The sequence below is a fragment of the Aythya marila genome (genome assembly GCF_965140915.1).
Source record: "Aythya marila genome assembly, chromosome: 22".
In the NCBI taxonomy this organism is placed as follows: domain Eukaryota; kingdom Metazoa; phylum Chordata; class Aves; order Anseriformes; family Anatidae; genus Aythya; species Aythya marila.
Genome location: NC_139063.1, coordinates 3,711,142 through 3,735,351, shown reverse-complemented (window position 1 = coordinate 3,735,351; position 24,210 = coordinate 3,711,142). Strand labels below are relative to the sequence as shown.

Genomic DNA, 24,210 nt, shown 5'->3' with positions numbered 1-24,210 from the left:
ACAAGGTATCTTTACCTCTGACTGAGGTGAAGATACTTCTCTTTCAGCCATATCACCCCAGGGCCAGCAGTGACTGCTGTGACATTTTCCCAGTGCCACTTGCCATCCATTTTTAGGACATGGAGGAAAAGAGCATCACAGTAAGACTCTCCTACCTTTCAGTGTTGCCTTCTTGAGCACTTTCATGGCATAGAGATGGTTGCTGTCTGGTGGTGTTATTTTTCTCACCAAGAAAACCTGAGGCAGAAGAACACACGAGCTAAGCACTAAACATTAGCACCAGGAGCTGGATGCCTCCCAGAGTGGCAAACCCCATGAGGTTTTCAGGGAAGTGCTGTGTGTGGATGTCTCACACCCTGTCTCCAGCCATTACAGCACTCATGCTTTTATTCTGCACTTTCCTCCACCAGGCTTCCACACCTCTTGCTCCTTCCTGCAGTTATCATGGGGCTGTGACTGATGCCTGGGAGCTGTGACTAAGTGTCCTGAGCAGCCTCGTGTTCCTAGCTTGAAGCAACCACTACAGAAGTCACCCCACCTACTCTCAGCTCCTGCCACTCGGTGTCCAACATCCCGGGAGACTCACCGTGATGTTTTGATGTACCACAAAGCCTCCTGGTGACGTGCCAGTTTGACAGCAAGAGCAACTCGCTGTTCAGAAATCCTTGCTGTTTTTTTTTTTACCTCCTTCCCTTCCCTGGTGTGCCGTACTGCCTGGTTTTAGACAGCTTTAAAAAACCTCTGCCATTCTTTGCAGTAAAGCCCACTGCTGCTGCTGCATGAGCCCTCACTGTTGGTGATGGCAACTGAGTGAAACGAAGCTGAAGACTTAATGTGGGAACAGACGGTCTTGCAAAAAGACCTGGACTGCTTGAACTTTGAAATAGATAAGAGTTACAGGCTACTTCCTTCACCCTTCACAGAAGGGAAACTGGACTGTAAACAGGGGCCAAACCCAGCCCTGTTTCACAGCATCGTTTCTGAGAAGAGAGGGGCAAGCCCCAGCCCTCCATGTCCTCAGTGCGACCAAGCAGTCTGGCAGCCTGCTAGAGGGCTGCAGGAGGTCCCTCTGCCTTGTGCCACACCTGCGTTCACAAGCAGGATACTACTTCTTTCCTCCTGATCATCTGAAAAAAGACTTACAGGGGAGCTCTGGTCATACAGCCTGGCCTTTATGAGAAGGCATCTCTCCAGCTGCCTTCCAAATTAGAAGCAGCCACTTGCTAAGTGGGCTTATCAGTCAGATTCTCCTTAGCCACGATCTGGTGAGAATCAGGAAGGTGGTTACGCTGGGGACAGTCCCTTTTGTCATCTCTCTGAAGATCACTTATCTGGCATGACGCACAGGAAGAACTCAGCTCACCTTGCCAAAAGAGCCCTGGCCCAGAACCTTCAGAAGCTCAAACTGGGAAGGGTCGGCTTTCTCAGAGCCCTCCTTCACATGGTGCGTGATGTTGATTTCCTTCACAACGCCTTCACCCTGAAAAAGAGGGGACACAGTTGATTGGGAATATACTCCTGAACAAGGGGAAAAAAGCCTTGTCCAAGTAAGGAACAAGGATTGTAGCTGCAGACTCACAGGAACCACATCTGAGAGAACCATAAAAGCTGGTGCTTGTCACAGGTAGCTCCTGGCTTCAACATCTGGAACAAATAAGTCACCAGTAGGCTTCTACTAGGCAGCCTTGTTAAATATCCCACATTCTCCCCAAACGCTACGCTCCCTTGTCCTTTCCTTTCTTTGAACTGCATTTCAGAAGAGTGCTTAAAAGCACCTTCCTTTTTAAGGCACTGGTGGCAAAAACAGGAGTGTTTATGCCACTAAAAATCCCACAACACAAAAATACAGCACTGTTGTCAAAACACGGCCAGGGCTGGCAAAAATCAGACATGTTGGAGCCCATCTGCTCAGCAATCTGAGCAACTCTGCAACATAAGTCTTAGTGCATCTTCAGCACATACAGATGATGCTTTTTAACAGACTCAAGCCTTCAAGAAGATTGAGGGGAAGCCAAGGTCTCTGGCACATGTTTTGTTTAAAACACATTCTTTTATTAAAAAAAAAAGAAAGAAAAAAAGAAACAAAATGGAAAAGAGACCTAATCAGCAGTACCTAGAATAAACTTATCAATGAAGCTAGACCAGAGTGGTCTGAGGAGCGTATGAGGACAGCCACGGACAGCGAGATGATGCACAAACACCTCCTTTCCCCAGCAAAACTTGTCCACCCTCCTGGTGCATAAAGCCCAGGCACCTCGTGCCGCTTCCTATTTCCACCTCCAAGCAGGAAGAGACCTTCCACACCTCCAGCCTTGCAGCTGTGCCTTTTCTTCTACTTCTCATGGATCACACCTAGCCAGTGGGTCTACACCTAGGTTTCCTCTCCTCCAGACCTGTTCCAGCACCTCCCCTACAGCCCATGGGGAGAGCTGGAGCCAACTTCCCGCTGCTACAGACACCAGTCTTACTCAGGCCAGAAACCCCTTGTGGCCACACGTCTTGTAAGGGCAAGTCCAGCTTTCTTAGCACTTCAGCCCCACGTTACCCAGTGTTAGCCATGGTCTGGTTGCTATTTGGCCCAGCAATTATGTTCCAAAGGGCATGAAACTTGGTTGATCTCCAAGCCTAGGGCAGGTGTGGCCATCACAGAGCACCAGAAAGCTGGGATTCTTATTTAGATTTTCCTCTTGCCAAGCGTGGTGGTGGGGGGAAAATCAGACTTCCTTTTCTAAAACTATTCAGAGACGTGCTCTGGAAGCCGCCTCGTCAAAGCAGCTTTTAAAAACAACAGGAACCAAGCTTCAGCCTCCGCCTCCCACACACACTGAGCCCCGGCCCCCTCCCCACCCTCGCACACCTCCTGGGGAGGGCGGCTGCGCCCAGCACACGGATGTGGTCGCCTACCTGCAGGACGGCACCGCGCACCCTTCCTTTCCCACTCTCTTGTTTGCCTTTTGTCTAGATTAGGAAGTGGCTTTGGTCTGTGTTTGTTGGTAGCTCTGCTGTCTCAAGATCCCGCACCGTTCAGACACTAAGATGTGGCACAGAAGCTCACGCTCTCGGCGGTACAGCACGAGGGGGGTGTATGAGACAGGTACGAGGACAGGACAGAAGCTCCCCCCCACGTTGTCTTGCCTTTTGCTCTTACCATCACCTCAGTGACCGCAGTCTAGCCCTTAAAACCCCCGTGCCAACAAGTTCTCACATTCCATACCATCTCTCAGCTTAAACCACCCGCTTTGCACTTCTGGTTTCATTCAGAGGCTTAGCCCGTGGCAGACAGCTGGTTACAAACAGCTTCCCATTCCTGCCAGCAGTTAGCCCAGAGGACCCCACAGGCTCGCACTCCTCCTGTGGTCCTTCCAGGTTGTCCCTCTCACTGGGATACCCGGGATGGGACCAGCTGGGAGCTGTAGGAACGCTCCTGTGAGCACACACGAGGGGCTCTGACCACCCTACCTGCCTCGTGGTCAGAGCATTCAGGTGCAGAAGCAGCCACACAAGCCATCGGGCACAGTAAAAGGAGCAGCCGGTATCCCAAACACCCTGAGGGGCAGCTGCATCAATACAGGGCTGGCTGCAGGCTGCCGGGGCTTCTTCCCTCCCCTCCTGCCATCTTCATGAAGACATTTGAACAAACCAAGTCTATGCAGCACCAGCACTTGTGTAACTGAGCATAATTCACCCTGCAGCCTCACACACCTATGCAGAGAGGAGCACTTAAAATAAACACTCGTGTCCTCCTCTGAGACATTTGGACCCATCCTTGGACCACAGCCACAGGAACTCTTGTCCTCGGCCCACAGCATGACCGGCTGTGTGGCTGTGAGTGGTTTCAGCAGCCCCAGCTGCATCTCCCGGCAGGCAGAGATTTGCATGCGCAGCCTGCCAGCCAGAGCCCAGCAGCAAACACGCACACACACCAACTCGACCAAAAGCGGCATCTGTGGAGACGCTGCGGATAGCTTTCTGAGAACATCTTTGAGATGTTTGGCATCTTGCTGACACGAGGGAGCTTCCCCCAGGGACTCATCCAGTAACTTGCAGTTCAGTGGCTGCAGCTCTGGAGACCAGCTCCAGCAGCTTGTTTCGCTGCGCACCAGAACAAGTCTCCAGCACAAAAGCACCTTTGTGCCACTAACCTGTAGCACTAACAGCCTTCACTTGCACCAGGTTTCTCACCATCAGCTTCAAAGCTTGCTTAACGGCACCACAAAACGAACTATTCCACGAGGAGCAAAAAGAAAAGCAAACCAGGCTGCTCCGAAAACTCATCTGAAGCCTCGGCTGAGCAAGGAGCGACCCAAAATGAAGCAAAGCAGCCCCCTGGCAAACTGAGCGAGCGGCTGGCAATACTGACCGGGCTGGAGAGCTGGCTGGGAGCAGGCAGCTGCAGGCTGCAGGGCTTCGCTCGGTGTTTCCTGTGCAGCCACAGCTTGAGGAAGGTGCAGATGCGAGGAAGCTTAGGGTCCCTCTCCATTCTCCCATCCCGCTCAACATCGCCCAGCCCCGCTGCCGGCCGGCTGCCGGGGACAGGGAGGCCCCCGCGCGCTGGAGGTTGGCGGATGGAGGAGCTGCAGGTGGTTAAAGCCCCGCTGGCAGATGCGCAGTGGAGACGAGCGACTCGGTCGCACCACGAGGCAGGTTCACGCTCCCGCTCCCCAGCAACAGGGCTTGTGGTTGGGGCTTTTTTTTTTTTTTTTTTTTTTTTAGTTTTGGTTTTAAGAAAAACAATTCTTACGGCTCCTTGTTCGCCTTTGGTTTCTCCGCGCGAACAACACAGAAAATGTGCGTGGTCTGCTAGGTTGAAGCCTGACTTCCACCTCGTACCGCACAAATCTCATGTCAGGCTCACACTTTGGGGGTATTTCCACACCAGGGGAGTATTCTGGGAACCTCTTACTCTTTTAAAAGGAAGAGAAACACTGAAGAAACCCCACACAGAAGTGTGACAGCACTTAGGAAAGCTGCACGTCTCTGCTCTTGCACTCGCACGGGGGTGATGGGTCACTCACAGCGGGATTTGTGTGCACCAATCCCATGGGCAAATCCTCTGCCATCCCTGGGGTTTGCATCTAGGCCTTCGCTAGCTCTGTGCTGGACATGAGTCCTTGCTGGGGATGGTGGAGTTAGCTCAGAGCCACCCTGGGCAATTCCATGCAAGGCGTTTTATTTTTAAAGGCAGTTCTGGAGCAGACAGCGTCTGAACGCACTGCTGCTCAAATGTACCGGCAGGACAGAAGAGAGGTATTTAGCTTATTTTTCTCCTTTTTATTTCCAACCAACCCTTTTTGCCTCATTCCCCTTCCAAACCCGTTTCCCTTTGACCTTTGCAGTGGGTCAGGACAGACAGATGTCTTCTGCAGCAACACCCTTGAGAGTGCAGATAAGACAGAAACCCCTTGAAATGAGTAAAATGACACCCACACACCTTTGCAATTAGAAATAACTCCGTGTCAGTATTGATTTCTGAAATCCTCTGGAGTGCAGGGTTTCAAAAGAGGATCTTGGTTTGGACCCAGAGAGACTATGAATGTCTTCCCTCCTCCGCCCTGCACCGTGTTCTTTGATAACCGATAACAAAATGATTTCATACCAGGAGCCAGCTGGTCCCAGCTCTACAAAGGGAACCTCAACAACAGGCGATGAGGTCCAAAGCCACTGGGAGGCTGAGTAGGTGCCAGAGAGCAGCGTGAAACAGCACGGCACAGCTATGAACAGGAGTCCTCGCGAGACCCAGCTCTTCCTGACACCCACTACACTCAGCCACAGCCCCAGTGAAGCAGAAATCCCGTCCGCAGACGAGCTTCCACTTCCCAGGCAGCTCTACGTTGCTCGGTGAAACCACGCAGGAGCTGCAGGCACCCAACCAGCACGCAAACCCAGTGCCCTTTCTCGAAGATCTGATAAATTTTGTTCCGACCACGCCAATTTTACGTGCTATCAGCCCCTGGGAGCAGAGCCCGTAAAACACGGCCAGGAAAAGGCACGGTACACCCATGTAGCTACGGCGCTGGAGCCCCCGCCCCAGCAAGCTGACAAGATCAGAAAGCTGCAGGAGACAAAAGTGACAGCACGGAAAGGGGTTCGGTGTGGGGAGGAAGGAGGAGGAGGATGAAGTCAAGTCTAGGATGTCATGTGAGCAGGTGACTAATCGCTGCTTTCTGTATTAGCAGTTCCACCTAGCTGAGACGGGGCGCTAGGTGCGTGCTGTGAGGAAAGGTTGGTTTTTTTTTGAGGTCCCTGTGAGCTCTGCTCACGCCCTCGCACATGTGCCCGTGTGAGGCTGCGGGGACCACCTGCCATGGCACCGAGTGTGAACTGCACGCACGCATCTCCTGGAGGCACCGCCTGCAGCAGGCTCTCTTACCTTGTCTGCTGAGTCCTCAAGGTCTTTCTCTATCCAAGTGATGTCTGACTTTGCCTGCGGAACAATAAACGAGCGTCAGCACAGAGGGGCTGTGATACTCTGCTCAAGTTTTCCCAATTAATTTGGTTGGTAAGACTAGGCGAGCTGCGTGCAGTCCCTGGTTGTGTCCCACCACGCACACCCCTCCTCAGGATGCGATCCTGAGCCGTGTTGGTGGGTCCAAGAGCAGGAGGAGCCGGGGGGAGCCAGCTGCTCTTAAAGCCTTTGTCAGGCTCCGACAGGCAGCAGAGAAGGACATGGTGCTGCCAGTTGGATACATGCATTCCCCAAGAACCAGAGCACCACCACCAAAGAGGGAGACTGACTTTCTGGCAGGTTGATTAACGTCTAAACAAGATTTTGCTCCGTTACATCTGGACGGGCTCCAAAAGCATCTGTTCTGGCAGCGATGTCCCCAGTATCCAGCACGGCAGAGAAGTCTGGCACCCCAGTGGTGAAGAGAGGGCTTCTCCTCAAGGGCACGCTCGGCATTTCTAGAGCAGCCAGGAGGAACGTATTCAAATAGAAAAACTCACCACATCCCTCGAGGGCAGGGAAGGGAAGGGCAGCTCAGCTGCTATGACAGGTCCCTGAGCAATATTAGAAATATTATTTTACATCGCCTCTGGGACCAGGCAGAATTCTGTGAACCCTTCCAGTGAAAGGCAGAAACATTTGAAGGGAGCTTAGGAAAGAATTGCTGCTCAGCTAGGAAACGGACGCTTCTCCTCCCAAAAACTCGGATGGGGAAGAAGTTTTTGGATGGACAGAGCTTAGATCCCTACCCTGCTGTATTTTTACAAATGCACGTAGATAAGCTGTGGCAGCTAGATGCTTTCATCTGGTTTTGAGAGAACGAGCCGAAGCTTGAAGAGAAAAACCACCCCAAAAATCAAATCGCATTCGAAACATTTCCCCTGAGAGGTCCGTGTCTTCGGCTTGCAGATGAGATAAAATGCGTGTGACTGCGCACAGAAGGGATCTAAGGAGAGACTCGAGCTGTGACTTCTGTTGTTCCTTTCAGAGCCGTTAGTCAGCACGCCGAACACGTGGGAGCCCGCGGCGCTGGCAGGGCTCTACGGCGCTGAGAATGTCACCGGGTGGGCGCAGCGCGAGGCAGAGCGACTGCCACTGGCTGCCAGCAGGTCTGAAAGTAGGACAGGAGCTATGGAGAAGCGAGAGAAGAAAAAGCCAGCCCTGAGGGCAGGGAGGAGCCGCAAAAGCAGCGAGATCAGAGCTCAGAATTAACTGGTTTTAAGCTCCGGAAGGACTCGATCAGATCGGAGGGGGCCCTCGCCTTCGCCTCGTCCCCTCCTTTCTCCGCCGTGGTGCAGGAGTGGCCGAGGTCTCTTTTGGGAGGTCTGGGACAAGGTGGCTGTCCCACCTGGCCATGGGGGGAAGCCGACGTGCTCGGCAGCCAGCAGAGCCCCAGCTGAACCCCTTCCCGAGCCCTAGTGCCCAAAAGTGCCCACAAGACCCTCACGGTGCCCCTGGGGACGGCACACACTCAGAAGGAAACCTGCTCCCTCACGGCTCAGGCTCCCCAACACCTCGCGGGGAGCAGCGAGCGCAGTGCCCACCGGGGAAGGACTGGCTTTGCTCCCAAAGGCACAGATCGCTGCGGGTCCACCCCAGCAGCGCCAAGAGGCTGCTCCAGCGAGCTCTCAGCCATCTTCCGACGCCCACGGCCTCGGGGAGGCCATCTTACACAGATCCCTCCGCTGGGAAATTACAATCACCACTCCTGGAAAATAAAAGAACACCCACGGCCGCCGACCAGGTTTGAGTCCAGGAAGTGGCAGGAGGCAGAGGAGGAGACAACTTCTTTTGAACTTCTCAACGCCGCGCTCTGCCTGCACAGATGGCTCAGACATCCTGCACCAGGGGCTGGGGACACGCTCGGTTTCTTTCCAAGACCAAGTTCAAAATACAAGTCCTCTCTCCCACTTTCCCCTTTTTTTGAGGAAGGATTTTACGAGCCAGAAGCCGAGAGACAGGTTTGTTTTTGCTCGCATTTTGTCACTTTGCTGGTTGATATAGTCACATCTAAATGCAAGAAAAAAAACTGCAAGAGCTAGAAACAGATTATGCTTTTGGCATTTCGCTTCCTATTCATCAACAACTAACCAGAAGCTGTTTTAATTTCTGTTGCTTCACACATGCTCTGGTCCCAAAACATTCCCAAATTCTGGCAGCACCTAGGAAAGACACTTCTTAGAAAGCAGCTTTACCATCGGAAATGCCTTTCCCAAAAGCAAAACCTGTTAATTAAAACTGGACAAGGTCTGGCTCTCCAAGCTCGGGCGATTCGCCGACTTCTCCCTGCGCCCTGCAGAACAGACAGCACGGTACTGCACGCAGAGCAGATATTTTACCAGCTCGACACTTGCCTCCTGGATCCTTGGCTTGCTGCGGAAGAGGAGCCTCAGCATCTCCAAAGCTTTATGCTGCTATTCTCCCATAGTTTGCAAGCTGCCTTCCGAACTTAGAGCTCTCTGCAGCACCCAGCCGAGCACGAGAACCCCAAGTAGTAGTTACGTCACTGGGATGTATTTTGGGAGTTTTCGCTGAAAGGAAACTGTGGTTTCAGATGGGGAAATTGCATTGTGTGGTGATCGCTGCGCAGCACCAGCGACCAGAAGACAACACGGGGGGACTTTGGTGGTGCTCAGGCACGGCTCCTTCCATCAGCAAATCTCAGCGGGCTGCCCAGCAGGACGGGTCCTGTAGTCCCATTCCACACACAGGCACGCAGAGAGAGCAGCTGAGCACACCTGGCTCTCCCCACAGTTACACTGCCGCGTCCTGAGGGGCACAAGTGATGTTTCCAGCCCAAACGTACCCCGTACATCGGGTGTTCAAATGCAGGCTTGCACCTCTCCAGGGAAGGGGTCAGGAGGAGCCATTTTCTGCACATTTTCCCCGTTTGTCCCTGCCCCGTGTCACAGCCTCTGCTTGGTCATCTGCATCCTGCTGCATCAGGTCTTTCAGAAACCGCTGCAAGGCCCCAGGCGAGGTTTGCACACTGACAGCTGACAGGGTTGCACAATCCAGCCTGCTTGCTTCGGGGTCAGCTCCTGCGCTGTGCCACTGCCCTGTGCAGTGCCCTCAGACATCCAGAGGTGTCCTAAAGCAGCCAGGGGGGAGGAACTGGAAGTGGCCAAGTCAGGCAGTGCAGGCACGGGGACTAGCGTGGAGGGGAAGGAGGGCTTCAGTGCCACGGCTCTGAATTAATTCTCTCTCCCTGTCTGTTTGCAAGGAAAGCGAGCCATGTGCTTGCTCCCAGTTCCCACCAAGAGGCCATCTGCACTTCTTCTATGCAAAGCAGGTGCCATAGCTGGCTCCTGGAGCAACCCCGCTGTCTCACCGGTGTCACTGCGAGGTCACTTGCTGTTTTACAGAGCCCCGCTAGCCGTGCCCGCTCTGCACCTCCCGAGTCACACTTGCTGCTTTCAGAAGTGACTGCTCCTGCTGCACGACGTGGCAGGCTCACAGTGTCCACAGCTGGCAGGCTGTGCGGTGCTGCCCTGGGCTGCAGCACGAAAACTGCTCCCAGGCTGCGGCTGTGTCCTCACGGGAGCATCCCAACAGCTCCTTTCCGCTTACACAGCCTGTTTCTTGGGGATCTCCCCCTCCTCCTGTGACAGGAGACACGACAGACCTCAAAACCATTCCGTAGCAGGGAAACAGAGAAGCTGGAGCTTACATTTGGGCAGCCAGGACTCGTGAAAGGAATTAAAGCAGCTCCAGAAGGCAGGCCTGCTTCAGTGTGGTCGTGAGAAAGCATGACTGAGTATCTTGGATTGTGGTCTAGCCTCTCTTCTTATCAGTCTTCTGACCTATATGTTAACCCAGCTGAAGCTGCAGCACAGTTTCATCCTCACCTCTTTTTGCCTTGCCAGGACCTTGCTCAGCCCACCCGCCCCTCCTCTCACCTACAAACAGTGCGCTGAGTTCCTGGGGCTTTCCACAAGGAAGAGGCCCATCCTGAAGTCCCTCTGCTAAAGCCAGGGAGCAGAAAGCAGTCTTGGTTGGAAGCAGAAGCCATCTTCACTTCAGGTGCTGCTAACAGCCGCGATAGGAAAGGCTGCTGAAGGAGTAGAAACCTCAATACTGCGTGCTTTGCTCCCTCTGCTCCCACAAGAAGGGACCAGGACCAAATATTCCATCTGTTAGCTGCCTGTACGGTGGTACGTCTAAAGCAAGAAGCATAAATCCAAGGAAAACGCAGCCCAGGCAGGCAAGCTGTGGGTCTCAGGGCAAGGAACAGCCAGGCTGAGCCAACACAAGAGCCTTCTGCTGTCACGCTTCCAAGTGACCTCGTGCATCCGCGCAGAGTTTGACACTCTCAGGGCAGATTTAAGTTGCTTCCAGGCCTTACTCCCTATTTTTTGAAAAGCAAAAAGGTGGTGACAGAAGTGGGCTTGCCAATTCTTTCTGTTCTATACACACGGGTCCTGGGAGAAGCGATGATGCTATCTGAGCAGCAGTGGGCCAGACGCTGGCACTGCAGCGCCAAGACGCGGCTGTAAGCTCAGTGTGAACCTCCTGCTGTAAGCAAGAAACATCCTAAAAAAGACATCACCCCAAATCCAACGGTGCCAGGTCCAAATGGATCCCAGCGCGTGGTTTAAAAATGCTGTAATCCGATTCTGTGTCAGCAGACAAGCCTGTAGGGCCAACTCCAGCAAGTCCTAACGTCAGCTCCATAACCAGGACCCCCTGCTCGCTTGCTTTAGACCCGAATACCCAGGGGACTGCCTCTGCCTCCCGCCTGGATCCAGCTCCATCCCACCAAGCTCTGCAAACACCGGCACAGCAAGAGGGGAGGGAAGGCTCGGCGCTGCACCAACACGAAGCCGATGGCGTGAAGAACTGCTGCCTGAGGAGAGGCAGCTGCTGCCATCTCAGCACGCTCCAGCAGTGGGCTCGTGCCCCAAAGACCGAAGCGAAGCCTCAGCAGAGGTTTCAGCTGCAGGCTGGGCCTGAAGGTCTCGAGCAGGAGCAGGATGAAGATGACCTCTGAGCTCTTGCAGCCCAGAGAGCACAACTGCTGGGGGTGCAGCCCCCTCCAGCACAGCCCGTTCCTGAGGGTTTGCAGGAGGGTGCCAGCCTCAAGGGCACGGGAGCTTGGGGCTCCTGAACTTTTGCATCAAGTTATTTTGTGCAATCCACTTCGGAGCGATTACCACCCCGCTGAGCAGCAAGTGCTGGTAACTGGGGCTCCCACCCTAGAGAGTGCCTGAAATAAACGGGAAGCAAAGGGATCCTGCGAGCTTTCACAGGAAACAAGTGTGCTTTTTGCTCTTGTAGAGAGCAGAGAGGCAATGGCAGCACAGAGGCAAAGGCAGCTCTGTCTGGAACAATTTTTTTTTTTTTTTAAAGGTGGTGGTTCTCAAAAAGGGGAACAAAGCAAAGAAACCTCACCAGCCACTGCTCCCCTCTTGCACAGCCCTTATTTGGCAGGGCTGACGGACGGCTGCTCTCGTTTGCTAGCACAGCAGCAGCAGGACCACCTCCTTCTGCCTTCGCTCCTTTGGTGGGTCACCTCCAGGTGCTCCTGGGAGCACCAAGGTTTGGTCCCAGCATGAGAAATCCCACGTGAGCACCCATCCCTGAGCAGCACAGCTCCCTCCTGAGCAGAGACAACGCTTGTGCCCTTGCAAGCAAAGGGCTTTGGCTTGTGGTACGTGCGTCTGAGCAGACCCAGCAGGCAGCACGGAGGGTGCAAGGAGCTGTTTGGAGAGATGGGCTCAGGAGGGACCAAGAGGAGGGAGATTTGCCAGAAGCACGCTCAGCTCTCAGGGCAGAAGCCATTTTGACACGAGAGGAAGTGCTGCCCACAACAACAAGATGGTCGTAGCAGCAGCTGCAGATTTTAACTCGCTTTCTTGCCATCTACTAACTTCCAGGAAAGCGAGGCAGGCGACGCTAGCTACCCCCACAGGAAACCTGCCCTCCCACCCGCGCCTCTCTCTCGAGAAGCCCGCGGCTGCTCCTGGACCTTTTGGGAGCTGGCTGCCCCGGCAGGCTGAGAAATGTCACCGTGTACCTGCGCTAACCCGCAGCACAGTCACCGCCCCAACCACCACCTCTGCCAGCCCTTGCTGGGAGGGGAGAGTAGGAGCTAGGTCAGAGTGAGCAGGAGCTGTTACTCCTTGCTTGTGTAGGGGAGGGAGCTGTTTCTTGGCCTGCCAGGAGGGCAGATTCTTCAGAAAGATGGAGTGTTACAGGCTGGGTTTGAACCCCGCTGTTGGCAAGGACAGTCAGTTCTTTTCCTGAGAATTTCACAATAACGCCGATATCGGAAGAGACCTGGAACAGGCTTTTGTGCAACCTGTATCAACCAAGGGAGGCTGCAGATTTGAAGCTGAAAAGTGGTAGCCAGCAGTATTAAATCCGGGTTTTGACAAGGTAGTTCTCACTCCAGTTTGGAAGAGAAGTTAAAAACCAATGTCCAGCCAAGCAGAACATTGTGCGAGATCATAATGATTTAAAAAACAGCTTGGAGAATTCAAGAGTTCCTCTTTTTCTAATCAAGCAGGCATTTCAGTATCACGGTTGTATTCAAAGATTAATTTCTGAAGCCACCTCTGTCGTGCTTACGCATACCACACAAGCAATTAAAGAAAAAAATAATAATAATTTGAAACCTCAAGCCGATTTAAAAACCTTTCTGCCCAAGAGGAGAATCTGTCCTGATCTCTTGCACATGTTCCAACCGGTCTAATTCCTGCCCACGCTCCCTGTGCCATCCCAGCTCCCTCAGCACCGCATCTGGCCTCCCTCGTGGGTACGAAACCTTGTGGGCTCCAGTTTTCCTGCTCCAGCATCATCCAAAACATGGCCAAGCATCGCTGCAGGGCTGCCTGCTCAAAGCAGAGAGCTGACCGCTCTTTCACTGTGCCCTACAAGCCAGGGTTATGTTAGTTTAGTACGTGCTAGCACTCATCTACGAAAAGTCACGGAGAAGAGATGCAACCTCTCGCTTGAGCTCCTCAACCACTTCCATCCATCCTCAGACCAGGAACGGCTGCAGAAGAATTCACTCCTGGAAGGTGCATAAAAAAGAGGCTGCAGAGGCAGGGAAGAGCTGTACCCATGCCCTGCTGAGACACGAGAGGAATCAAATCAGCTTTTGCAAGAGGAGGGAGAAACAGGACAGCACAAACACGGGCAGAGCTTAAAAGAGGGAGAAACTTAGAGCAATCCCAGAGGCGGATCTGTGGGGAGAGGCAGCTTTGTTAGCCCTGGCACGCTTTAAGCTCACGCTGAACAAGGTATCGGCTGTTTTGACAGACAAAAGCCTCCGCGAGGCAGCCCGAGCGCGCGGGGTGGGGGAAGGCAGGGCCCACCCGCAGGGCGGCTTTGAAGATGGAAGGCTTGGACAAAGTCACTTCTACAAACACGGATAAAGAGCACCGGAGACTTCGGCAACTGGAACTTCCTGATAAGTGGATAACGAGGGGGGTGGATTCCTGGCAGGGAGCTTTCAGGCTCGAGGTTCGCAAGAAGGGATTGCGGAGAAAGAACAGCGCTGCTACGGGAAAGAGGCACGTCTCGCCCCGCGCCAGCCCCGGGGACTGTTTTGTTGGTCTCCTGGAAAACAAAACAAAAAATGGGGCAGGGAGAAAGAGAAAAGAAACGCAGGACACACAGCTAGAGCTCTGCACAGGGATTTCTGAGGAATGCTGGTGTCATAAACCCTGCTTGTCACCTCTGTGCACCAGCTCTTGCCGGCAGCTGGGAGCAGCGACTGACCAGCTCCATCGCGGCAGGGATAAGGCCAGGAAACTCCCTCCACGTGGCTTTGAACAAAAGCCACAGAACTGTTCACGTCAGGCATCAGAGCATCCTAGAAGCACCCCGTCATTCTCCTTGGGGTAATTCCTCTCCATTCCGAGAGGCAGCCAAATGCTCAACAGAAAATTAATTCGGTCCCCCTCGGGAACAATTCTGCTGCCCATCTGAGCAGCGATCTTGGCTCCCCACAATGGGGTTTATAAGCAAATCCCTAAAAAGGGAAAACTCAAACCAGGACGGTCCAGTTTTACCCTGTTTGGTGTTTATTCAGAGCAGTTCCACCCTGTCTTTTTTTTTTTTTTTTCAAGGGCCCCTTCTTTCAGCAGAAAGCTTACTTCTCTTGTACGCAAGAAAATGACCCACATCTTCTTCCGTGGAGGTGGATGGAGTTGTAACAGGAAGGAAACGCTGCGAAATCCCGGAGGCTACAAATAGATACCAACGCTCTCCGGCAACAAACAGCAGAGCAGCAGTAACAGAGCACAGGATTTCCCAGCAGAGCGCGGTGGCAGGGCACCAGGGCGTGCAGCTTGGGCTGTGTCACCACCAGAAAGGGGCTGAGCAAGTGGCGGGGCCCAGAGGCACCCCTGCTGCCCTGCCACAGGCTCCCCGGCCGGGCACACTCCAGCAGGTGGCACTCAGAGCTTCTTCAAAGCCCAAAGCACATTTCTGAAGAGCAGAGAGGAATCGTTTCATGAATACCTTCGTCGAAACATCTGGCAGCCCTAAGATGGGGAATTTAGGAGTTGATTAAGGGATAAGGTGTTTTCTCCACCAAAGGCTGAGGCTGAAGGAAGGAGGAGCCAGAATTTGGCCTGCCAGTGGAGCTCTCACAGCAGGGCAAGCCCTCCTGCTTCACAACATCCTTGCTGACCTGCTCTGCTGCTGCCTGACTCATCTGACCAGGAGCACCAAAATATTTGCCTAATGCCAGAGAGGTCAGGTCCCTTGTAGGACAGAGGGGAGACAGAGCAGAGAGCCTCAGGCACAAGGATGCCCCATGCACTCCACAATCTCTTCCCTGCTCCTGGCCCTCTCCAAGGGAAGACATTCTGGCACCAGATCCTGCAAGCCTTTAAAAAAAAAATAAAAACACTAATAAAATCTCTCCACCCTTTCCAGGCACAAGCCACAGCTGGCCAGGATCAGCTGATGAGGAACAGATTGGGATAAAGATACAAGCTCAGGCAAAAGATCTGCCCAAAACCTGGAGACTTTCTGATAGCTCCCTGGTGCCACTGCAGCCAGCCATGAAGCTGCAGCTGCAAGAAGAGCACTGGCAGGGGGCAGGACTTTGCACCCAGCAAAATGAGATACCAGAGAGGAAAACACCTTCAACTGCTGGGAGATAAGGAACTACTTAATCGTGCAGCTTCTAAAGGACAAATTGGTTCCCGTATAGAAAGTGCAAAGGATACTGCGAGCCTTTCCTGCAGCCCTATGGATTCTGCTTGCAGGCAAGGAGGAGAGGGAGCCAGTCTGTTAATTCTCACCAAACTCAGATCAACTTGTGTGCTGATGGTGGTAAAAGCAGAAGACCACGGCCCAGGTTTCTCTAAATGAGGAATCCAACTCCTAGGAAGCAGCCCTGAAGCACTATCCTCCATGTAGGCCCGATGCAGTTGTGCTGCTTTCAGTGCCGAACAGGCAGGCTCTTTCTAACCAGACTGGAAAATACAGCACTGCTTGCACAACGCGGACCGAGATCGCTGCCCCTGGAGTTATCGTGGGCTGTGGAAACTATTCTCTATTGCAGGAACGCTGGAATTCCACACTCCTCCCACAACACAGGCTGCGGGTAGTTTTCTTCTTGCAAAACGTGAAAGTCTCAGGTCTTGCTGGAGCCTCTGCCTGGTGAGTCCCAGGTTTGGGTACACCGAAAGCACCCACCCCTCTCCTGCCCCCCAGGAAGGACAAATTGAAAGTAAAGTTTCACACGCTCAGATGGTGGCTTAAAATCAAAACCACATCGAAAACACACCCCGAGTTGTGTGGTACTGACACCCTTGTGAGAACGTGCAGGATGAGAGCCTGCCACGGCAAAGCACAGTTTTTCATCTGACTTGAAAAAAAAATACTGTGGCAGCCAGCAACCAATCCCTCCACTGCTCGGCCGTGCCACAAGGCACGCTCCTGCTCCGGGTCCCTGGGCCAGGATGGCATAAAATGAAGATTTCCAGCCTTCTCCTTCCCAAATATCACAGTAGAGGAATTACAGACACCTTGAATAGCAGGAATATCTCATCCTGTTTCTCACATACACAAAAACTGCTATTTTAAGGAGCTGCTTTCTTTGCTTCCTCGCTGCCCTTGCCGAGCCCCACGGCTCCCCTCTCCCAGCACTGCCCACACAAGCTAGCCCAGGAGAAGCAGGACCCCCAGACACCACAGGCACACGAGCCCCGTCTGTTTTAGCACGCCGTGCTCCTTGGTGGCCTGCTGACAGCGCACAGACATCGCCTCCCCCTTTCTGTCACCAGATCCTGCATATTCCTCTGTAAGTAGGCCAGCCCGAGCCGGAGCAGTTCAGCCGCACACACCTCTCCTCACAGTGAGGGAATCGATCCCACCACATCCCGGAGTGCTTACGGGAGCACAAAACCACTCTGCTCGCAGTCAAACCAGGATCCCTTGACCCGTGGCAGCAGCTTTGCTGAAGTCTAGGTTTCAAGTACAAACGAGGGATGAGTGCCCTCGTTTGCTGTACCTGAAGGTGAGGGGGACGTTTCCTGGATGTGCACTCTGCGACTGGCGAGGGACGGGCCCAGATTTCGTGCTGCACTCGGGTAAACCCTTTTTGCCTCAGAGCAGTGAGATCAGCTGGAGTTTCTCCTGAGCCCAGCCAGCTGGGAGAGTGCCTCTGCTTTCCTCACCGTGGAGGCAGTGCCAGGCAAACAAGCGAGTAGCTCTTACTAAGGGCAAAGGGGAAAAGGAAGGGCCGCGGGCCAGGCAGGAGTCCTTACAGGGGAGCTGGGGCTCAAAGCTGACTGCGTGCAGAGTTTGTGAACACTGCCTTCCCCCCACACACTTATAGGGCCAGCAAGAGCTGTTCTTGCTCCCCGAGCCACCTCTAGGATGCTGTGATCTTGCTGCTGCAAGCTCCGTGGGACAGCCCGCAGCCTCAGGCAGCACCGTGCAGCCGGGGGGAAAAAGTTATCGCAGCTTCACCTGGAGCTACGGAAGGCATTTACTGCTCGTGTCAAAACCACGCTCCAGCTTCCACATAAAGCCGAACCTTGTAAAGCTGCAGGAGCTTCGGAGGCTGCCTGCGCGTGCAGGAGGAATCCCAGATGTGCCTCTGAGCCAGCGATGAAGCCGGTTACCCTCCAGCAAACCCGGAATGAAACTCGCAGCTCTGTGCTTAGGAACACCTGGCCAGGGCGGTGTGCTCCAGAGACCCAGGTCTGCTCTGCGCCCTTTCCAAAATCTTTAAGATTTTCAGTTCTTCAGTTTGAGCTCTTCAGGGTCCTCTTCAGCACCAGCACTGCTGTCTGCCTGGGCACAGAGGCAGCTGCCACCACTCCAGCCCCCACCCCATCTTTTGGGGCCAGTTTCTTTCTTCCTTTTCATTTCCCTCAATCAGAGGGAAGAGCACACGGCTCCCCTAACCCTCCAGAGAAGCGCAGGCAGAGCTCTGGCTTTGCTCACGCTTCCTCCCAGGTCCACAAAGAACTTGACTCCGCTCCAGTGCCCTCTCTGCCCCCTGCAAAGTGCACCCATCTGCCCCCACAGCTCCATCCTGAGACACGTGGCTGAGGGGAGGATGGCAGGAGGATCCCTCGCTTTGCTGCAGGCTCAGGAGAATTCACCCCTTTGAACTCTCACCGGGAGATGGATGACACAGGCTGCCTCCGGGGGCAGATGGATGACACATGTTTCCTCCAGGTACGGTGGTGTACAGTAAAAGAGGTGCTTTTTCTTTTTCCCCTCCAGTTAAAGAGGCTTCCCGGATGCAGAATCTGAGGCAGTTTCTGTTAACCCCTGAGGTGGATGGAAGTGGAAAAGGAGAGGGCAGAGCAGTTGTGATCGGTCACAGCTCTGCGGGGCGTGCTGTGCAGGAGGGCTGTTAGAGCGCTGCTCGCGAGCTCTGCAGCCTTCGCTGCATTCCTCCTGTGCAAGTCCTGTAAGCTGACCCCTCTTCAATTATTCATTAGAGTCTGCAGCTCATCAGAGACTCTGCTCCTCAAACAGGCATTTAGTTGTTATTTTTTTGAAAGAGCTCAGAAGCTTGCTGTTAACCATCGCCTGGCCTCACCAAGGACGAAGAGCAAACGTTCTGGCAGGACCGAGGCAGGCAGCTGTCAGGCATTACATTAAAAACAAACCCACTTGATTACCTCCACTGACAACATGGAGCAGCCGGCTCAAACCCAGAGCTTCACCACTGACAGGCTGGGAAGCAGCACGTTGAAAGAGCGGCGATAGCTGCAGCTAGTCCTCGTGGTGGAGAGGGGAAGGCAGATTGCCAGGCAGCGCTAAGATGTTCTGCTCCCACCAGGTTAGGCCAGGCCTTGGGGTCTGGCCCAGCAAGAGAATTCTTTGCTAAGAGGCTGGAAGCAACCAAGAGGGGCACTGGGCAGAGAAGGGATGTGCTGAGATATCCATCTCTTCCCACATTCGATAGCTCTCTAATTCTTGGAGAAAACAGCAACAGCTGTACAAACACACCAGGTCTCCGTTTCAAAGAAGAGCATTTCACTTGTTTGTTTTAAAACCTTTCATTTTAAGAGGCTGCAATTGGAGTCGTGTCCTGCGCTGAGGCTCACACACCACTGGGCTTCCAACAAGATCCGCGCTCAGCGTGGAGTAAGAGTTCGCCTGCAACACTGACAGCATGCAGCAACAAGAGCCCTCCGTCACCTGGACACTAGAGGGGCACGCAGGACTTGTCCCCTCTGGCCACCCACTTGGGGATGCAGCTCCAAAAGCTGTCCGAGGATGTTCTGCCATGCAGGCAGTGAAGCCAAGCAGCAAGAGGCAGATTGCTGCTGGGAAGCAGAGCTATGACCAAGCACTAACATGCTATGCCGTGATGGTGCAGCAACAGACTTCCCCTCTGACATCCTACTGGAGGAGCATGAAAAATTCTGCTTGTGCCCAGAGGTCAGAGCAGGATTCCTCACCAGCAGCCTGCAAGAAACCGTTGCACATCCAGTTTGAGCCCAGCTGCTTGCTGCCACCCACAAGCACCTCAGCAGGTGCACAGAAACCCCGACAAAAGTAGGAACCAGCCTTATTCCTAACAGCAGTCTGCTGCTATCAAAGCACACAAGGACAGGAACAGAGCAGCCTCGTGTCTTTCAGCTGTCAGGTAGCTGGCTACGATTCCTTCAATCATCCCGAAGAATTACTATTCAGAGCTGTGATAGCGACTCTCCTTTGCCATCACTGGAGCTTTACAACCGGGTGTTTCACCCACAACGACACGAACTAGTGTTAACACTGACAGTGCAGGTATTTCTCTGGCCCAGCAAGTCCAAGTCCTCAGCTTCTGCCTTTAGCTTCCCCTGTTGGAGATGATGCAGAGGACAATCCTCCTGCAGGCTTTACCTGGTCAGGACACGGGGATGGATCAGTAGGAGTTATCCAGATCTGGGTGAGAGCTGTGTGTTCCCCCTTGCTGCCTTCCTGCTGGGGTTTGCTGCCTAAGAGCAAGGCCCAGCCTGGCCAGGTGGGGCACCTCGTGCCTGGTGTGCAGAGCAGAGCAGGTCCTCGCTCCTGTCTCAAAGGTCTCTTTTATGGCACACAGCAGAGCTGGCAGAGGTTACTCATTCACCTCCCCAGGTTCCACTGCGCCCTGTGATTAACACCCAAGAACAAGCTGATCAGCGCTCCCAGCCTGCACCTCCAGAGAGAGAGAGAGTGGGCACACTCAACACTGCAAATCCCCTCCTCTGCTCTTCATTATGAAGTGATTTCGCTAATTGGGTGTTGTACTTTTACGTACAATTCCTCACGCTTGGCACCTTCATGGAGTACATGCTCACCCCTCAGCCAAACTGGCTGCAGAGCACGCTGTAAAGCCCCAATTATGAGAGTTTCCATTCTTCCACTCAATTCAAGCCTTCTGCTGCCAATCCCCAGCTGAACAAGGACAAATCTTCAGCCTACCTGACAATTAAAATCTAGAGAACATAGGAGAGAATGAGATTCCATATCAAAAGACCAACAAACAGGGCTGGCAATTAGCCCCTGGCACAGAGCAGCTTCTGAGAGCATGGCACAAGCCCTCGTGTTCTGCTGCTGACCACAGAAGCTGCACCAAAACACTGTGCTGACTGCACTGCTGCTATCATAAAGCCAATGTCAAATTTAAACTGTGTGAAACACCCTCACCAAAGGAGAGATGTTAAAAAAAGACATCCTCACACCTAGCTTTTCCACAGACCTCCTGCTCAACGCAGCTGGATTAGCACTCTGGTTTTAAGGATGTGTCCAGGACTGCTCGGCAGACTGCAAACTGTTCTAACAGATACACACTGGGAACGTCCAGATAAGCAAAGATCCAGACATTAGCAATTTAGGATTGTGCTCACTGTCAGGAGAAGGTTTGGCTTAGGATTCCTATGGCCACAGAGCTGGAATGCTGTTGGGATGCCCTGACTGCAGAACCAGGCTCCTTTCCCCCATGACCACGCAAGGGGAGGCAGCTGCTCTGGATAACGCTCTGCCCAACCTGTAGGATCTTGCAGGCATTTCCAAGATACTCAGATAAACTCACCAGGGTATGATGCTTGCAGGGACTTGTGTACCACAATTGTTCTTGAAAGGTGGGAAGCCACACAGGAATAAAAGCCAGAAGTTGTTGTGAAACACACCAGCTGTCCTGGGAAGGAAGCGGAGCTGCAGCTACAAAGGCAACCAGAAAATATCGGGCTATTCCCACACCACAGGTAGCCTGGCCCAAAATAGCCCCTCGCTGCATCTGCAGTGACCAATCTGTTGTGTTTCATGCCCAAAGGCCGTCATGTGCAACAGGTGGGAGAGAGATGAGGCAGGCATCAGGCTGCATTGGTCCTGTGCCACCAGCTGCCAAGTTCCCAACTCTTTTGAGGAACTCTTGGACTTCCTCCTTTTCAGAGTTTCTTTGGTTGTTGCCCAAGCAAATAAAGATTTTACTTTTGGCAGCATCCTGCTCATGGGGACAGGAGGAGGCACGGCACTCGTGTGGGCGTTGAGGAATGGCCGCTGTTGCTGCTTTGGCCTATTTTTAGAAGAGATCACAGAATTAGCCGCAAGAGGATCGCAAGTACAAACGTGGGATAAAGGTGCCTCTTGTCCTTACGCACAGCTAGAAGATCCTGAGCAACTTTCAGCTTGCAAGTACACAACCTCAGATGTTTACCGCTGCTTAGTTCTCCTTCTTTAGTCCTTGCTGTAGGTAAAAAGCAGGAGTCAGCACCAGATTGCTGACGTCTGCTCCCAAGCGAACAGAAAAATACACAGATACCGAGCTAGCTGCCTGCCTGCATCCCCCTCTGGAGCATCAGAGCTGGCTCCGAGTGCCAGCTGGCCCTGAAGTTTAAGGTATGTGTTTATAGTAGGGATTTCATTTGTCTTTGCGCTGGTAGAACATATACACCTTGTACAAACTTGGAAAATGCGACAGAGGTTATTTCAGGAGCGCGTAGCAGGGCTTCACACATTGAAAAGTTACCGAAAATGGGATTGTCAGACGCTGCTCACAGGCATTTGGGCCATGGGGCCTTGGAAAAGAGCACAGCAGGACACCTGCACACAGCACAAGGCTCTTGTGGTTCCCTTCCCAGCCTGCTGCGGGATGTTGGACAACTTGTCTGCTTCTCTGCTCCGGGCTCCTCAGCTGCAACGGGACCTTGACTCACGTCTCACAGAGGGACAGACGTAGACACAGAAAAGGCGAAGAAAAGCCCATGTGCTTTTTGGCTCTTATTTCATGATCTTTTTGAGGGGCTGTATCTATGACTGGGTTCAGCCGGGCTTTGTCCCAGTGACGTCCTTCAAAGAAAAAAAAAGTCTTCAACTGTTCTTAAAGCAGCATCCTTCAGCCACTTTCACGGGAGGGCAGATTAGCCAAGTGTTTGAAGATGAAACAGGCGAAGTCTCGAGTTTTAGAAGCCCAGCTGGCATCTAACCAAACAAGATGCAGATTTTCTTCCGTGCCAGAGACACAGGCGCAGTGAAGAACCATAAAACCATTATGCTCAGGGGAGAGAAGTGCAGTGGCATTGACCCGAGTTCATCCGACCCGTCCCACATTTCCTGCAGGCCACTGGAAATGTGCCCAACAGCTAGCCCAGGAAAGCAGAACAGGTAGTGGAGATGCAATGGCAATACTAGAAGTTTGGTGTAAGCTTCTGGGAAAGAACTAGCTGAAAAGTAGCCGGTTGTTTTATGCTTAAATTTCTTTTACTACAAACATTATGGTAACCGAGAAACAACACAGGAAGCCTCCATGGCCTTTAGCATGAACAGGGATTCAGAGACAAACTGCCACAGGGCACTCAACGGGTGTAAAGAACGGGACAAACTCTAGACAGGCCATTCAGCAAGGTCCCCAAGCCAAATCAAACACGGAGAGTCATTCTTCATAATTACAGCATGTGTGTATCAGAAAAGGGAATACTGAAAGGCTTGTGCTTTTAGGGCACTGAAATTCCTGTTTTGCTGCCCTTCTGCCCTACAGTGTCTTGCAGGACAGAGAAGTAAAGGCTCAGTGTGCGCTAGTAGGAAATACCCGTGTTAATAACATCAGTCCTCAGTCTTGTACTTGGAGAGGGCTCATATCGGAGTAATCACGTCCTTCAACATCACGTTGCTCATGTGGGGAGCAGGAAGACAGCAGATCAATCCCCTCTACCACTCCCTGCTGCTGATAATGGGGATGCAGAGGGCAACGTGACAGGTGTGGAGCTTCTCCTAGCTCCACCAGGGCAAGAGAATAAACAGAAACCAGGCGCTCTGCATGGGCAGCTGTGCCAAACCCATCAAATACTCTTGCATTTCTCACCCCACCTGGCAAGATCTCAACAGAGAAGCGTGTAAATATGGCACTGAGACACCCCAGGGATTCTCACTTCTGGCCCTCCTCTACAGCTGCTAGTCCACCTCCGGTGTGCTAGACTCAGGTGGCCCTTTGGGAAACTTCCCAGATAGTTTGGATGACCAAAGGGACAGGAGGAAAGAGGGCTTGGCTTTCCTCTTCCTCTGCTCCAGTCCCTTACGCTCCTGCATGCACTCAGCCAGATTACAAAGCAGCAGCTTACAGGATTTAAAAATAGCCTTCCCCAACCCATTCACCAAGTCAGCTCACACACCACATGCAGCTCAGAGGGATGAGTGAAAGACTTAACCCTGCTGCATTTTTACCTTGGATGGAGGATTCCCACTTTCTTCTGGAGCAGCCTGCCCATTCTGCAAAGGAAGAGAACCTGCTGTTAGCACACACCAGGCACGGAGCACTCCTCTCACACCCCCTGCAGCCTCTTTGCTCTGAGAGCATTTCGTGCTGGACAAACAGGGGGATGCCACTTTCAGACACGGTACGAGAGGGTTGAACTCTTCCCTTGCATCTCGGGGACACAGCAAAAGACTCTTTCTGCCACGGGAAAAAAAAAAAGCACTTGTGTAAACAAAGCCTCTTGCCCAGGGAGTCTGCAATTAGGGCTGCAATTGCTTGTGGGGTCAGCATCATCCCTGCACTCCTCAGGCACAGATGCCCGGGTTGGTGTGTACAGGAGTCCCACTCTCAGCTGCGTGTCCTGCAGGGACTGCTCCAGAGACAGAAACCCAGCGGTGCGGCCGCACTATCCCACCTCCAGCACTCCACTGTCACTCCGGGACTCACGAAGAAGCAAGCAGGGGAAATCAGGTGAAGACAGGACAGCAGTGCTAGCATGCAATTTACAGCCTCACAGCCATTTTGCCTCCAGATTGGTTTTTAATATGAGCTTTTATCAGTAATTTATTACCTTATCACAGCTGGTATCACTGCAGGAAATCGGCACCACCTGGCTTCA

At 53.0% G+C, this 24,210-nt stretch overlaps 1 protein-coding gene across 10 annotated transcripts in view; it reads right to left on the bottom strand.

Annotated features, from left to right (window-relative positions):
* The window catches only part of RPS6KA1 (ribosomal protein S6 kinase A1), a 41,358-nt gene that overhangs the window by 9,801 nt on the left and 7,347 nt on the right, over positions 1-24,210 (bottom strand). For 2 of the 10 annotated variants that reach the window (XM_082777438.1, XM_082777436.1), the window contains exons 2-5: positions 23,561-23,605; positions 6,371-6,424; positions 1,364-1,480; positions 156-237 (exon numbers count right to left, since the gene is read on the bottom strand). In XM_082777438.1, coding sequence (XP_082633564.1) covers positions 156-237; positions 1,364-1,480; positions 6,371-6,424; positions 23,561-23,605 — 298 coding nt within the window. Of the gene's footprint in view, positions 1-155; positions 238-1,363; positions 1,481-4,360; positions 4,617-6,370; positions 6,425-8,793; positions 8,909-13,391; positions 13,437-20,933; positions 21,062-23,560; positions 23,606-24,162; positions 24,179-24,210 lie in introns of those variants that run through there. The other 8 variants (XM_082777443.1, XM_082777440.1, XM_082777445.1 and 5 more) reach the window with 7 other exon arrangements.